This window comes from Passer montanus, unplaced genomic scaffold (assembly GCF_014805655.1).
Source record: "Passer montanus isolate IOZ18808 unplaced genomic scaffold, ASM1480565v1 scaffold1, whole genome shotgun sequence".
In the NCBI taxonomy this organism is placed as follows: domain Eukaryota; kingdom Metazoa; phylum Chordata; class Aves; order Passeriformes; family Passeridae; genus Passer; species Passer montanus.
In genome coordinates this window covers 19,135,259-19,149,730 of record NW_024356504.1, presented here as the reverse complement: position 1 = coordinate 19,149,730, position 14,472 = coordinate 19,135,259, and the positions used below count along the sequence as shown (strand labels likewise).

The window sequence follows — 14,472 nt, the reverse complement described above, 5'->3', positions numbered from 1 at the left end:
GAATGGCTTTTTCTTCATCCCCATCAGTAAATAAAACCACATCCTTTAAGATGCTGTTTCTTAAGTTTTCCAATCACAGTGGTTTAATAGGATGCATTATTTGCAAATGGCCATTTCCCTTCCCCAGAACAGTAATTTCAGGCTCCACCTCCAGCCTGCCAGGGGCTGGAAGGGATATGCAGTCTTTCTAGCCTCCTATGACCTAGCACTGATGCCTTTAAAAACAGAACTATTTAATTGTCCAGAGACACACTTCCTCTGGAGTCACATCTTGTGCTGCATTCTGTGGTGTCCTAGGAGAGCTGAGGGGTGATATGAATACCATCAGCTTGCTTCTCTTGGCCCTCAGAGTTCAAATTCAAGCCTGAGCACACTTACTAATCGCCAGCTGCTTTGGATTCCTTGAAATAGTGCCCTTTATCAAAACCATAGTTTATAGCTCATTTGGTCACTTGCATTGCCATAGAGGCACAAAACCTGCTGTATGTGAGAGCCCAGACACCTGAATTAATTATGAATAAAAGCCAGACACCCCATTTGTTTTGGTTGTGAAGTGATGGTCCTGGGAGTCCCCCACTCTGCAGCTGCCCCAAACAGCAGCAGCTGTGGATGTAGCTGAGCCCATGGGCTCAAACCCAGAGCTTTCTGTCTGAGGAAAGGGCAAGGCTGTCATTGTGAAGGCAAGCAGAGCGAGGGATTTTAATCTCCATCAGATGTAGGCACAGAAGGAGGTCACCTCTAAAGATCTTGTAAACATAATCTCCTTTCTCCAGAAATGTTTGAATATGCAGGCTGGATCCAAAGCAAACGGTGGGAGAGCAGAAGAGGCTGTAGAAGGACAACTTGTGATGTGCTGGGATATATGAGATGCCTAGTAAAACAGAAGGTGCTCCTGTGACTTTTGGCAGGGGATATAGCTTGGCAATCCACAGCCTCTGGTAATCTTGGCACAGTGGGAGAGGCAGGGAGATCTGTGGGTTTATGTTGATGAAAGGAGCGTGTATATAATTTATCATGTCTGGGGTGCTCAAGGCTCTTTCCAGTGGAAAAGCTGAGCTGTAATTAGGTTGCTGATGAGCCTTGTGTACAAACCCTTCAGCTCTGTAAACTGTGCCTGCAAAGGCATCCCTTCTCCTAGGGACTGGCCACGGAAGAATTCGAGCAATCCCAGCAGATGGATGCCTCTCTGAAACCAGCTGCTCAGTGGACAGCCACTCCACTCGCTGTCACTGACAGCCTTGGAGCCTGTTGACTTTCTCAGCCCTTCACTAAACCCCGTAGCTCCCAGGGGATGCTTCAGTGGAGGAGAGACCTTACTGGCTTGGTTTCTCCATCCGTTTCTGCTGTGAGCTACACTGAGTTGCTCCCTGGTGAGGGGACTCAGCTGGCCCCAGCAACCTTCATGCTCTGTCTGGGTATTGTTTGGACACAGGAAATAGTGCTTGTTGATACAATTTTTTTAAAAGTTTTTAAGAGAACTTCTTAAGTAAAATTGTTAAGAAGAAAGGGAAAGAAATACTTTATGAGGTGGGCAACCTGCTAGGCTTTTTGCTGCTAAACTCTGGGCTCAAAACCAGCAAGGAAGCAGTATTCCATTCCCATCTTAATATTTCTTGATGTAGACAAAGAAAGAAGAGATTATTTAATATAAAAGTAGGAAGAGGGAGGTGCCCATTTGTCTTGAGCAGCTATAGAGGGAAGCTGGAAGAGCAATGAGTAGGTATTTTTTGCTGCTGAATTTTGATAATAATTTGATATCTAAGTGTTTCCCATCAGCATCTGTTTGTTGCCCTGCCAAGTAAGGTCTCTCTGGCAGCTCTTCCTGCTGGGCTGCTGATCCCTCCCAACCACAGCACCCACTGGTGGCCCTGGATTCTGCTCTCACCTCTCCCCTGCTCTCACCTTCAGGTCACGGGGAGTGCCACTGCGGGGAGTGCAAGTGCCACGCTGGGTACATCGGGGACAACTGCAACTGCTCCACGGAGACGGACAGCTGTGTTTCCAGCGACGGGCAGATGTGCAGCGGCCGCGGGGCCTGCGTCTGCGGCAGGTGTCAGTGCAGCGAGCCAGGCGCTTTCGGAGAGACCTGTGAGAAGTGTCCCACCTGCCCGGGTGTCTGTAGCACTAAAAGGTACTCACAGGCAGTTCAGGAGGGATTTCTCGCTGGTGGGAAGGGCAGCTCTTTGGTTCCTGGGAGACTTTTCAGCTAAGGAATTACTTCTGCTTTGTTAAATGTGTGATCAGCCACAAGCAAGCCTGCTGCTGCTAGGAGCCCATGCTAAGCAGCCTGACAGTATCCCAGGTAGAGCAGCAACAAGTTTTGTTGCTCTAGTGCTCATGGAGATTCATATCCCTGCTCATTTCCAGTGCTGTCTCACTCTGCAGGAAAGGCTGGCAACCCCAGTTTTGCTGCACTCTGAGCTGCAGATATCTGGGTGCAGAGAGCTCTGAGCTGCAGAGGAGGGGAGGACTGGAATCAGAATCACTGCCCCTGCCTTACGGTGATGAAGGTGCCCCAGGCATCAGCCTCAGATTAGCACAGAGCAGCAGGACTGACTGCCTTGATCTCAGGCAGGATCGATTTTGCAGTAGCTGATGTGCAGATCCTAACATCTAAAGGGCAAACAGACCCCAAACCTATCAGCTGCTTTGCACCTTCTTTGAATCCTTTGCACTTTCATTGAATCCTAATAAATCCATCCTTGTGATGGAAATGCCCAGCCCTGAAGCTGCATGTTGTGGTGCAGATGTGCAGCCTCCAGACCAGCACCCAGGGAGTCCCTTCCCAAGGGCTGAATCCCTGTGTTCATGAAGTTTCTGACGTGTGCTTAATCTTCCCCTCTGTGTGTGTGTTACTGCAGGGATTGTATAGAATGCAAGCTGTTTAACTCAGGAAGACTGGCTGATAACCAAACCTGCCAAAAGCACTGCAAGGATGAGATCATCACCACTGTGGATGTTCTTGGTAAGCTGGCAGCAGCAGGACTATAGGTGGTGGGAATTGGTGACTCTGGCATTGAACTCTTCTTAATCAGACTAAGACATATCTGTAAAGAAAGCCTCAGGGAGCACTTGGTATTTAGAAATGTGTGTGTGTAGGTAGTATGAATATGTGTATGTGTGGTATGTGTGATGCTCTCTCCGGGCTATAATCCATACTGAAGTAAAAAACTCTTTGATTTTAAATAACATCTCACCACTACTGCCAGTGCAGGGAGCAGAGAGAGTGGGGTGAGGTCACATGAGACAGATGGAGGAGTCATGAGAGAGTGCAAAAGGACAAAGTATCACCTAAGAAAAAGCATTTTCTAACCTTCTGATGTTTCATCTTGGAAGAACTGAGCTGGTAAAAGAAAGCAAAGCAGTTTTGAAAATGAGTTCTGCTTTGGTGGAACTGACTACTACAAGTCCCCCTGGCAATTTCCTGTCCTTGTGTCCTCTTCTAGAGGTCACCCCACATGTGCATCTCTCAGCAGATGACTTTCTCCCCACTCTTTTCAAGATATATTCTGGGAGTCCCTGGTTACTGTTTAGGGGAGTAGAGTGGATTCAGACTTGTAACAGATTTAATCACAATCCTGGCCTTGGCCTTAGCAATATCTCTGGAGGGAGGGATGGAGATCAAGCAGGGGTAAGTTACTGTCTGCATCTGGCATTTCCTCCTCTTCCTTAGTTTATAGAGGTGGGAGTCCCACACGTTGCTCAGCCTTTCACTCACTTCCTCCTAAGCTGTCTGCAGGTGATGTTTTTCCCATTGACTCCTCTCACATCCAGTGCCCCACTTCTAAATTATGACCAGTGGAGTTTCCTACCCTTCCCTTTGGGACCCTTGCTCTCATTCTCTCCATCACCATGCAGTTTAGCAGGGATTGCACCTGCACCAGCACTCTGTGAGAGGTTTGGAAGTTCAAAACACACAAAACTCCTTTTTAATGCCTGTCTGGCCAGCACATACTGGGAATGAAAGCTCATCCCTCCTGCCTGGTTAGTGTACTGTGCCAAGGTCAGCTTTTGCTCTGCCTGCTCCCTGGAAGGTGAGGCTGGGCTGTAGTTTGCCAGCCCCCTGCATGGCTTTCAGAGAAAAAACAGCCAGATTGCTGCTTTAAGACATTTTTGGGAATTATTTTCATGCTTCCGTTGAACTATTGCAGTCAGATTGCACACAGTGCTGTGATCTTGGGAGCTCAAGGCACTTTGTAGTTTGGAGATCTGAGCTGTTAGAGAAAGAGGTAAAGCAAAATATTCCTGAAGAAAGTTCTTGTGGACTATGGACTTCTTCACAGGCAGACTTGGCCAAATGCTGGTTTTCAAGTGCCTTTGTATAATTTAGCACATATTACAAGTCCCTGCTGAAAGGCAGATATTTGTCACAGAATACATAGGTCTGTATTGTCCTGGCAGAGGAAGATGGGACCTTCTTAAATATCAAATTGCAATGAACACAGCCTTGAGCATCCCAGCTGCCTTTTGTCTCTGGATACGATGCAGTCAGGGCTTCAAAGCTTTGTAGAGCAGAGGTCTCTGTCATTGGACTCACGAGCCAGAAGCTGCCTCCTGGGAGGCTTGTATGGCTTGCTTTGGATTCTGCAGGATCTCCTTTGGTTCTGCATTCCTTTGCATTCCTGCTAGTTCCAGAGAGGAGCTTTCAGCATGAGAGGAGCAGGACAGGTCCTGCTCTGAGCTGAACCTGGCAGCAGCACACATCAGTGTACTTAAAAACTCAGTGGAGCCCTCACACCTCTCTCTGTTGACATGTGATCTCTGAAAGCTAGTGAAGCTCAACAGAAATCATTACTATTGAGACTTTAATCACTGTGTCTTTTACTGAAATAATGGTGCAAGGATGGGAGTGAAAGCAACTAAATCTACAGGAACTAAGATTTTCTGCTCAACTCAAAAGGACATTAGTCAAGAAACATGGAAGTATTATCTATATTAATTTAATTACTACTTTGCTTTGTAACAATCAGCACTTTTCCAGCCCATGCTTTGCTACTACTGTGTAGATAGAGGAGGTTTTCCTGTCCCAGGATAGGAACAGCTGAGGTTTGTCCACACCAGAAACGTGTCAGGACTCACCAGAGGGGCAGCTGCATCTGAGCTCAGCTGTTGAAATGGAGGGTATTAATCTTTTAACTGGATGCAGGTCAAAGGCATTGAAAGGAAAAACAAACAGACAGGGGAGAGCTAAGGGGCCAGCATAGCAGTGGCCATTAATGCAATCATTTTTCAGCATGACAGGCATGGATATGAGAGCTGTGGAAAGCTATTTCCAGGTGCCTAAGACAAGGTCATGCATGTCTTTGCTAGCCAACAGCACTGGGTCCCCAAATTCCTGTCCCATTAAACTCTCAGCCCTTGCAGGCTTGCAGAGCTGTGCTCCTGTCACAGCCAGAGATGCTTCCCCAACTCCCTCCAGTCACTGTCCCTACAATGGGGGCATTGAATGAGCTGTGGCTGTGCAGGGCAGTGGCTCTGCTGAAATCACCCCTTAAACTAGATCTGCAAACCTTAGGTGATGGCTTTGCTCAATCTTAAATTGCTTCTGTGAAGCAGCCTTCCTCAGGCAGCACTGACAGTGACCAGGCTCTGTCTGGTGCTGTGGTGTGTCAGACACAAACACACAGCACTCACATGGCTCTGGGAATAAGTCCTCTCATTTCTTGCAACTCCCATGTCTACACATCATCCTTGCAACCCCTCCCTCCCTCCTCCCCTTCCCATTTTCCTTTTCTATCTCACTCTTTGAAAACAAATTTCTCAGCCGTTTCCGGAGCTGGAGCCATTCAGTACAGCTGGAGCACAAGCTGGCCATGGGCTGCTGCTGGCCCTGTCTGAGTCAGTGCCCCTTGTTTTCCCTTCACCTTCCACTCTTCAAGAGATTTAGCAAATTAAGAAAAAAATGGCATTTATTGCAGAAGCAGACTTGCATGAAGGAAGAATGTGTGTGCGTGTGAGGTTGAGTCTGTTTGCTATGCAGTGTTTGCCAAGTGCTACATTTTCTCAAGCAGTAAATCTGGACACTGCTCAGTTACAATTTGTATGAGTTGTGATCAAACTGTGCCGCTTTCCAGGCTTACTCCCCATTCCTCTGCTCCCAGGCATCCCTGGAAAGCTCTGCTTATCTTGCAGGGGAGAGCTGTGCTAATTCCTAATACTGAACCTGCCAGCTAAGTCAACCAAGTGCTGTATTGCAGTTTAAACATAGCCTGTTAGACAGGGTGACTAGTTCAGAATCAGGGAACCCACACCATTGCAGGTTTTTAGGGAGGAATTACATGAAAAAATAGAGGGTGTTGGAAGCATTTCTTTGAAAAATTACAGTACCAAAGTTCTGCGGTGTTTAGGAATTTTTTTTTTAATAGTGTTTAGTGTATAAAAACTTCTACAAAATCCTGTGATTCTTGCATCTGTTTCCAGAAACGGATGACCCCAATGCAATTCTCTGTGCCTACCCAGTGAACAACTGTGTCATGAAGTTCACCTACTTGGAGCTTCCCAGTGGAAAATCCAACCTCACCGTCCTCAAGGAGCCAGGTTGGCCCTCCCTTGGGTTTCTTTTTTGACAGCACTGGCAGCCTCAGGAGAGGTGATGGGCTGCTGGGAGCCTGGGGGCTACAAAATGGCTGGCTGCATGTGTGAGCAGATAAATCAGGGTGATTTAGACTGAAGTGTTTTGCAGTGATGAAACCCAGCTCCAAATGCTCCCAACTTAGTAAAAAGAAGTGTGAGAGTAAACCTTGCATGTGAGCCATCAGCATTGCCAGCAAGTGGCTGAAGAGCTTTAGGAGGCTGAATTAACTGAAGCCTATTTAAGTAGCAAAAAGTATGCTTGATTTGGAGATAAAGCCCCTGTGAACAAAAACATCAGAAGAGGACACCTGGTGCAGCTGCTGGTTAAGTCAGGATATTGGGAAAGCCCTGCACCACCTAAGGAATTCCACATTGCCAAGGAGTTCTGATCCAGGCAGTGTAAGGGCTGCATGTCCCTACTCCCCTCCACAGGCTGTGCAGACAGCTGTGCTTCCCAGCAATATTTTAATCACATGCAATGCAGTTGCTCAAAGAAAACCCATCGTGGTGTTGCAGGACAAGCTGGCGAGCATCCAGCAGTGGCTTCTTGTGATTTGCTCCGGTCCTCCGAGGCACGGGCCAGTATGGGAAAGACTGAGATTGCTCATGTTCTATTTCAACTGTGCTGCAGCTTGTACTTAATTGAAAGACCAGCTGATTAGCTGACAGTTAATGTCCTTATATAAAGTCCTGTCTCTCTGTAGGAGAAGCTGAGCTGCCTTTTGCCAGAGGCACCTTAACGCTTTGTGTCCCACATGGGTCAGCTGGCATTAAAACCCTGCATCACTGTTGGACAGTGGCACTGCCCCCCTACTACGTGACATCCCAGCTCTGGTGACATCCACGAGAGGTGTCCCTTTGACCTGCCTCTAGCCAGGAATTTATTTAATTTAAAAAAAAAAAATCAGTTCAATTTTGCTTTTTCAAATTCAGCCACTGCTGCTAGTGCTGCCTGAGGTCACTTGCTCTGTGGCTGCAGTCCATGTTATTACCTGATCCAGGATACACTCACACCAGAGCTAATTAGCTTTTCTGCCTCCCTGGCAGCCTGCAGCTCAGCCCCCAGCGCTGTGACCATCGTGCTGGCAGTGATTGGCAGCGTGGTGCTGATTGGCATCATCCTGCTGGCGCTCTGGAAGCTGCTCGTCACCATTCACGACAGGCGGGAGTTCGACCGATTCCAGAGCGAACGCTCCCGCGCCAGATATGAAATGGTGAGCCTGAGCTGGGGGTCCTGCTGGGGGGGCTGTTGGGATCCACTGGCAGCAAACAGCTCTGCCGTGAAGGAAAAGGGTGGCAGGAATGAGGGATGCATGTGTCCATATCCTGTGGTGCCTTCAAAGTCTAGCATCTTGCACTGCCTTCTCCTAGGCAAGTTATAAATGCTTTGCAGAACTATTCCCAGCTTTTAGTTTCATCATCTGTTTCCAAGCAGAGCTGGAGGCTGAAGGAGGTAGGGGAGACTGTGGTGGCAGCTGCATTGGTCAGGTCTGTGAGGGAACCCTTCTGGGAGGCTTTCAGGGGGGTGCTCAGCATTGGAGGGCAGTGCCTCTGCCTGCAGGCAGGATGGAAGGTGGGTCTGATGGACCAGCTCTGGGTAAACAGCACTGCCTTTGGAGCTGAATATTCAGTTCACTCAAAGCCAAACACAGTGCTGTCACCAAAGTAATTGGTATGTTTTTACCATGGCACGGACATTATTCCTCATCTTTGTTCTTTTTGTCTGCTCCTCTCTCCAAAGGCATCCAATCCTCTCTACCGAAAGCCTATTTCCACGCATAACGTAGAGTTCACCTTCAACAAGCTCAACAAGTCTTACAACGGTACAGTTGACTGAAGGGGTCTCAGTGCCTGGCACTGCCATGGACAATTGCTTGAATGGCCGGGCTGCTTCCCCACTTGAAGATGGGATTCTCTTCAGGGGCGAGAATCCCTTACGACGGGACTGGTCGATGACCAAAGCCTGTGATTTGCACAGTAAGGAGAAAGGTCTGGTTCATTCTGGAGGCACAGATGTGAGGGCAGGGTCCCTGCCTGTGTTGATGGACTCTGAGCCGTGTGCATCTCCATACCCCAGCTTTCCAGATGTATTAAACCTGCCAACTAAGTGAACCAAGTGCCATATTGCAGCTTTAGACATATCCCATTAGAAAAGGTGACTAGGTCAAAAATCAGGGGAACCCACTCCATCACAAGATGTTAGGGGGGGAATTAGCTTGAAAACAGGGTCTTGGAACCATATGTGTAAGAAATTAGGATAAAGAAAGCTCTGCAGTCTTTAGGAATTTTTTTTATATAAACCCCAAAATAAAACAGTTGTGCATATATGATGCTGTGAATAGAGTGGATTGTTTCTTTGCTGAGACCCCCACCAAAACTGGGGCCTCCTCCTCCTCCTGCCAGCAGCAGTGGTGCTGCCTGATGGATTTATTAATAGAGCCTTATCAGTCAAAGCATGGCCATAAAACATGGAGCTGGAGCTGTAGGCAATGCCACAGAAGTTGTGTTGATTTAATACACTGGTGTTGACCCAGGGCAGGGAGATCCTGATCTGAGCCAATGGTGCTAAACAGATTGGGAACTGGTGGGAGCCCAAGGAAAAGGGAGTTCAGTCTGAGGAAACTAATATAAACACCCATTCCTCACGGTGTGCAGGTAGGTGTCCAGCCCAGGGGGCTACAGGAGGGCAGCTGAGAGCACACAGCAGCTCATCCAGACCTCTGACTTTTTACCAGAGGACTGTTGCTGTGGGGTCCTGTGGAGCCCAGCTGGAAAAGCAGGGGAGCCCTGAGTTTTTGGAAAGAGAGCTGGATAAAGACCAGTCTTGTTGGTTCACAACATGTATTTTGCTTTGGTTTTTTTTGCTTTCTTTTTATTTTTCTCCCCAAACTATTCCCCCAGCCCTGTCTGTTTTCCTCTGGAGCTGGGGTTTGGGTTACCCTGCTGACAGCTGCAGCTTTAAACCCACACAGATGGGGCTGCAGCCGCCACAGGAGAGAGAAGCTGGAGCAATTGCTACTGCCTGGATTTTTTTTCCCCTTCTTTTTTTAAATTTCTTTTTTTCTTGTCTCTTCACCCTGAACAGATCATGCAATAGTCAGCTGAAGGAAGCTTGCCAGGGAAAAGCAAAAACAAATGGTGTTCATTGTTTTGACTTGCTCTTCTCATTGGAAAAGGGCCATGGGCCCATCCTTCCGGATTTATTTTTTTAATGTGTTTTTGCCTCTATAAACAGAAGCTCTTATTTGTTCAGTAAAAACAGCCCTCCTTCAAGAACTTTATGGCCCCCCCTCCACCTACAAGCAACCCTGAAGAAATGCAGCAGACCATACTAAAAATATCTCGGAACTGGGATTTTTAGGAGGGCAGCAAGTGGCGCCTTGGCGGGATCGGTGCTGATCAGGTGGGGTAAAAACTCAAAACCTCAAGCAAATGAAATTTATGCTGTCTTTCCCACTCGATTCCACTAAATCTGCCCTAGCAGGGGAGGAGGGTGCATAGATCCACCCTGGAAACAAGTGCAGGAGCAGGCTCTGGTTAAATGCTGCCTTAGTGTAACCCACCACGGGTGGGCTGGAGGCTGTGCTGCCTCCTCCCTGCAGCACCACGAGCAGCAGAACAGGCCTGAATACTGCTCAGGGACAGTTCTTCAGGGCTCCACATCTCCTACACAATAATGAAGTCGAGGCTAAAGTTTGCAGGCTGAGAAATTGCATTTTGAATAGCTGGGACTAACCCTGCCACCTGGGAAGGAGCATCCTTGGGGTAAATTTGGGGTTTGTGATCGTCCCACTGCCACTTGCCAAGATGGCAAGACAGATTTAATCACTGACACAAAAAATAGCAAGCAGTCAGAAAATAATCATCACAAGGAGACAGAGCGAGTTTTAGTTTGGTTCACATGGCTGCCTCACACAAGTCATACTGCCCCAGGCACAGAAAGGGGGAGCAGGAAGGAAAGCCCAGGAAAAGGAAGGGCAGGAATGCTTTAAACCAGCTTTGCCACCCAAAGCAGCAAATGCTGTGAATACACTTCTGCTTCAGTTAATTTGTGAGGGACCAAGCAGTTTAAAAACAAATCCACCCCTTTGCACTCTGAAAGGAGAGGCACAGGCAGTGCCCCCCTGCCACCCTTTCCCTTGCACTCTTGCAGATTACCTTTGTGCTGTGGCATTTCCCACAACACTGGGCTAGGGCTGAGAGACTGGGCAACCCAGGCAGTTGTAGGGAGCCAAGATTTGACTCATTGCTAAGGGTTGGCTTGGGCAGGGAGAGTGGAAAAAGCAGAGAAGAGGCTTGGGGACAGACTGCAAGTGCCCTCCTTCCCTGCCCAGGGAGAGGACTCAGCTGCAAAGCAGACTGGTCTGCAGAGTAGGCAGGGAGCAGTGTGGGACCAAATAAGCAAGGGAAGGGTGCCACAGGCCAGGCTACTGAGCCAGTTTACAAAAAGAAGTGAATAGTGTTGATGCTGTCAGTGCTGCCTGCACCCAGCAGTGCAGAGCAGCCCCCCAAATTCAGCTTTTCCACAAGGTTACATTTTTTTTAAAAAGTAAGGAAGCACTGCTAAGGCTTTGTGTTACTGGGTAAGCAGATCTGCGTTTGCCCTTGCAAGAGTAGTGCCAAGCACAGTTATGGGAGTGGTGTATTTCAGTCAGCAGCAGTTTATTTGTGTCTGTAAATACATGCAGGCTGACCACAGCTAGCATTCCTGAACGAAAGCTCCAGCAGAAGGCATCAACGGGTCAGATGTGATGGAAAAATGTCAGTGCTTGTCTAGCCAAGCTGGAATCCGGATGCCCTTGCAACATCGTCTCCTCCTGTTTCCCCAGCCACAGCTGAGGGCTGCTGCAGGATTGCTGGGGCTGGGGCTCACCACTGCCTTTTCCCTGTGCTGCTGGTCTGGGGCAGGACACAGCACCATTCCTTGGGAAAAGCCCAGGCCAATGGCAGCATGATTTGCTTTGTTAATTGTGGAGGTGCAGTGGAACCGTTCTCTGTTACACAAGCCTGAGTGAGGCATGTCTGCCTGCATCCTCATTGCCCTTTACAGTGGACTAAGAAGGTGCTCAGCAGCTGAAGGCAGAGCCCAGGCTCTGGAAGATGAATGCTCCACACTCTTGAACTTATTTAACCTTGGGTTTCTCCAGCCAAGTGGAAAGCCAAGGAGCTACAGTGTTGAGAAAAGGATCACTGAGCTGCCTGCAGGAAATGCCACAGTGAGGTAACTCACAGTATCTGCAGCCCAGCAGCATATCCCAGCACCATCTCCATACCTGAACACAGGAACTGGAATTGGCTGTTGTTCTCGACTCCACTGCCAGCCTGCAAAGGTCAAAACTATATAGCAGAGACACAGGAGTTTATTTCATCCTGTCTCTTTCTCATGCCCACTAGTTTCTGCTGGTGTCCACTGGATGCAGCCAGGTCAGAAACTTGTCCATTCAGCTGCCACAACCCAGGATCATCCAGTCTGTGTGGGAGCAAAGGTTGCAACCATGGGCTTGCAGGACCCTGTCATGCACAAGGACATGGAGGCTTTACTTCCTAAATTGCTTTATTGCATTTTAATACAAGTCACCACTATCAAGGCAAGCATGCTGGTGATTACAAAACAAGCGTATCTATGCTACGAGTAACTACTGTAAGGCTGGCATGGTTTAACCCCAGCTGACAGCTCAGCCCCACACAGCCACTCTCTCCCTCTGCCACAGTGGGATAGGGGAGAGAATCAGAAGAGAAAAAGTGAGAAAACGTGGGTCAAGATAAAGACAGTCCCATAAGTAAAGCCACAGCTGCACGCAAGCAAAGCAAAACCAGGAATGAATTCCTTCGGAGTCTGGCTGGCAGGTGTTCAGCCAATCCCAGGAGAACTGAGCTCCTTCACGCCTGGCAGTGACTTGGGAAGACAAACGCTCTGACTATGAACGTACCTCCCTTCCTTCTTCCCCCAGTTCTGTGTGCTGAACATGATGCTCTGGCATATCCCTGGGGTCAGTGGGGGTCAGCTGTCCTGGCTGTGTCCCCTCCCAACTCCATGTGCACCCCCAGCATCCTCGCTGGTGGGGTTTAGGGAGGAGCAGAAAAGGCCTTGAATCTGTGTAAGCTCTGCTCAGCTGTAACTAAAACATCTCTGTATTATCAACACTGTTTCCAGCAAAAATCTGAACTGTGCTAGCTGCTTTGAAAAAAAATTAACTCTATCCTAGCCAAAACCAGCTCAAGCAAATATATATTGCAACAGCAACAGAAATCAATATTAGCAGTAATGAATATTAGTAACAAGTCTATATTTAAATTTTACAAGTCACCATAAAATTACCACTAGTTAAAGCAGCAAAAATACTTGCCAGTAATTATTATGTAGGACAAGAGAAATGGCTTCAAGTTGTAGCAGGGGAGGCTTAGATTGGATATTAGGTAAAATATCTTCACTGAAAGAGTTATCAAGCATTAAAACAGGATGCCCGGAGAAGTGGTGGAATCCACAAACCTGGACGTGTTTAAAAGGCAAGTAGATGTAGCACTTTGGGACGTGGTTTAGTGGTGGACTTGTCAGTGCTGGGGTAACACTGGGGTTCAATGGGCATAAGGGTTTTCTCCAACCTAAATGATTCTATGTTTTTATGATTCTAATCCAGCCCTTGCTTACTTGGAGTGAAGAGGTCATGGTTAACTTTGGAGGTATTTGAACAACAGACAGTGTGCTCAGAAAGGCAGCAACCCTCCTTTTGTGTGTTCAGCTCCTAGGGTTACTGGATGGCAGCACAGACTAAAAATATATACTCAATGATTCAGAAGGTCTTTTCCAGCCTAAATGATTCTGTGATTATATGCATGCCTGTATATATGCATGTGTGCATATATATATATGTGTGTGTGTATGTGCACATATATATGTAAAATATTATAAATACACTTATGAAATGTTATATAAAATGTTATATAAATTGTTGCTGGTACCAGGTGCTTGACAAACCCATCCCAGCAGTGGGGCCAGCTTACAATGGGCAGTCTCACTTGGACAAGGTATTGGGTCTGGCTGAGATGGAGTTCATTTTCCCTCAGCAGCCCTCACAGTGCTGTGATTTGCAGTGGAGAAGGTGTTGGTAGCACACCAGTTTGCTTTGGCTACTGCTGAGCAGACCTGTCCCTCTAACATCCCCCCATCAAGGGGCTGGGAGAGGGCAAGATCCTGGGAGGGCACAGAACCAGGCCAGCTGACCCAAATGAGCCAAAGGGATATTCCATACCGTGTGACGTCAGCTCAGATGTAAAAGCTAAGGGAGGGAGGAGGATCAGGGAGGCATTTGTTACTCTGCAGTGCTTGCCTTCTGGAGCCACCACCACGTGTGCTGAAGCCCTGCTTCCCGGGAAGAGCCTGAACATCGCTGGCTGATGGGAAGTAGAGATTGACTTTTTCCCTTTGCTTATGCACATGCAAACTTTTGCTTATTTTTACTATGCTTTAGTAAACTGCCTTGTCTCAACCTACGAGTTGTTTTCCATCTTATTCTCTCCTGTGTCCTGCTGCAAAGAGGAGCAATAGAGAGGCTCAGTGGGCACCTGGTGCCTGGCCAAGGTCAACACACTACCATAATTTTTGGTGCCCAAACGTGAGGTGAGATAAAGGCAGTTTTATATATATATATATCCATATTTGTATTGCATGCTGTAGTAAAAAGTAAATTGTAGTTATAGAGTGACAAGCTCTTGTGCAGGACGCGGAGTTTGTCAGCTGCACTGCTTATCTCTATTTTGCTGAGTTTGGGAACATGTTAACAAAAATAATGGCTCTGTGCTTTGCTCTTACACTGATGGCCTTGTTGTGTGTGGGGAGTTATGTTCTGGGCACGGTAATTGATGTGAATGCTTTTATAGTGCAGGCTCCCATGGTCTTTG

The 14,472-nt window shown here is 47.7% G+C and overlaps 1 protein-coding gene across 1 annotated transcript in view; it reads left to right on the top strand.

Annotated features, from left to right (window-relative positions):
* The window catches only part of ITGB5 (integrin subunit beta 5), a 56,844-nt gene extending 47,944 nt beyond the window's left edge, over window positions 1-8,900 (top strand). Inside the window, exons 11-15 of the mRNA XM_039702118.1 lie at window positions 1,817-2,131; window positions 2,862-2,965; window positions 6,421-6,537; window positions 7,621-7,787; window positions 8,315-8,900. Of these exons, the coding sequence (XP_039558052.1) occupies window positions 1,817-2,131; window positions 2,862-2,965; window positions 6,421-6,537; window positions 7,621-7,787; window positions 8,315-8,410 (799 nt within the window). The 3' untranslated portion in view covers window positions 8,411-8,900. The remainder of the gene's footprint in view (window positions 1-1,816; window positions 2,132-2,861; window positions 2,966-6,420; window positions 6,538-7,620; window positions 7,788-8,314) is intronic.
* Window positions 8,901-14,472: the final 5,572 nt, after the last annotated feature.